General features: G+C 43.2%; 1 protein-coding gene across 2 annotated transcripts in view; it reads left to right on the top strand.

Annotated features, from left to right (window-relative positions):
• Positions 1 to 548, top strand: part of LOC119592167 (holotricin-3-like) — a 3,110-nt gene that overhangs the window by 249 nt on the left and 2,313 nt on the right. Inside the window, exon 2 of one of the 2 annotated variants that reach the window (XM_037940990.1) lies at positions 130 to 371. In XM_037940990.1, the coding sequence (XP_037796918.1) occupies positions 130 to 360 (231 nt within the window). In that variant the 3' untranslated portion in view covers positions 361 to 371. Of the gene's footprint in view, positions 1 to 129; positions 487 to 548 lie in introns of those variants that run through there. The other variant, XM_037940989.1, reaches the window with a different exon arrangement.

Here is a 548-nt window from a genome sequence, read left to right as displayed (position 1 = left end):
ATCTTATCAAGAAAACTTGTCTTTGAGAAAAAAAAAAAATCTTTTTTTGTGTATAGGTATGAATCCAGATAAATGAAATAATAGAATAATACTATTCAAAATAATATCCAAACGATCCCTTCTTTACAGCTGTCACTGTTTCTGGTCGTGTTGGTGACCCTGTCTGGCCTGATCGGCTGGGCCAGCGCCATGCCTCACCCCGACCCAGAGGCTGACCCAGCTGGCTTCGGCAGCTTTCATGGCGGAGGTGGTCATGGCTTCCACAGGGGCCATGGAGTTGGAAGGGTTCATGGCCAAGGCTTTGCCAGGGGTCACAGTCGTGGCTTCGGTGCTCGCCATGGCCAAGGCATTTACGGATAATGAAAAGGACGCCAGATATCTGTCACTTCAATAAACCCACATATACACTAGAAGAGATGCAGTGGATTGTCATACTATGAGGTGGAATTCAGCTCTTTGTTCCAGAAATAAATTACATAATCAAAATCTGTTGACTTTTTATGTCTTTCAAACTCAAGAGTGTAATCACATTTTTTCTTTTCCCAACT

This window comes from Penaeus monodon, chromosome 29, assembly GCF_015228065.2.
Source record: "Penaeus monodon isolate SGIC_2016 chromosome 29, NSTDA_Pmon_1, whole genome shotgun sequence".
NCBI classification, from domain to species: Eukaryota; Metazoa; Arthropoda; class Malacostraca; order Decapoda; family Penaeidae; genus Penaeus; species Penaeus monodon.
Note: the sequence above shows the minus strand (reverse complement) of the source record. Positions and strands in the feature narration are given on the sequence as shown.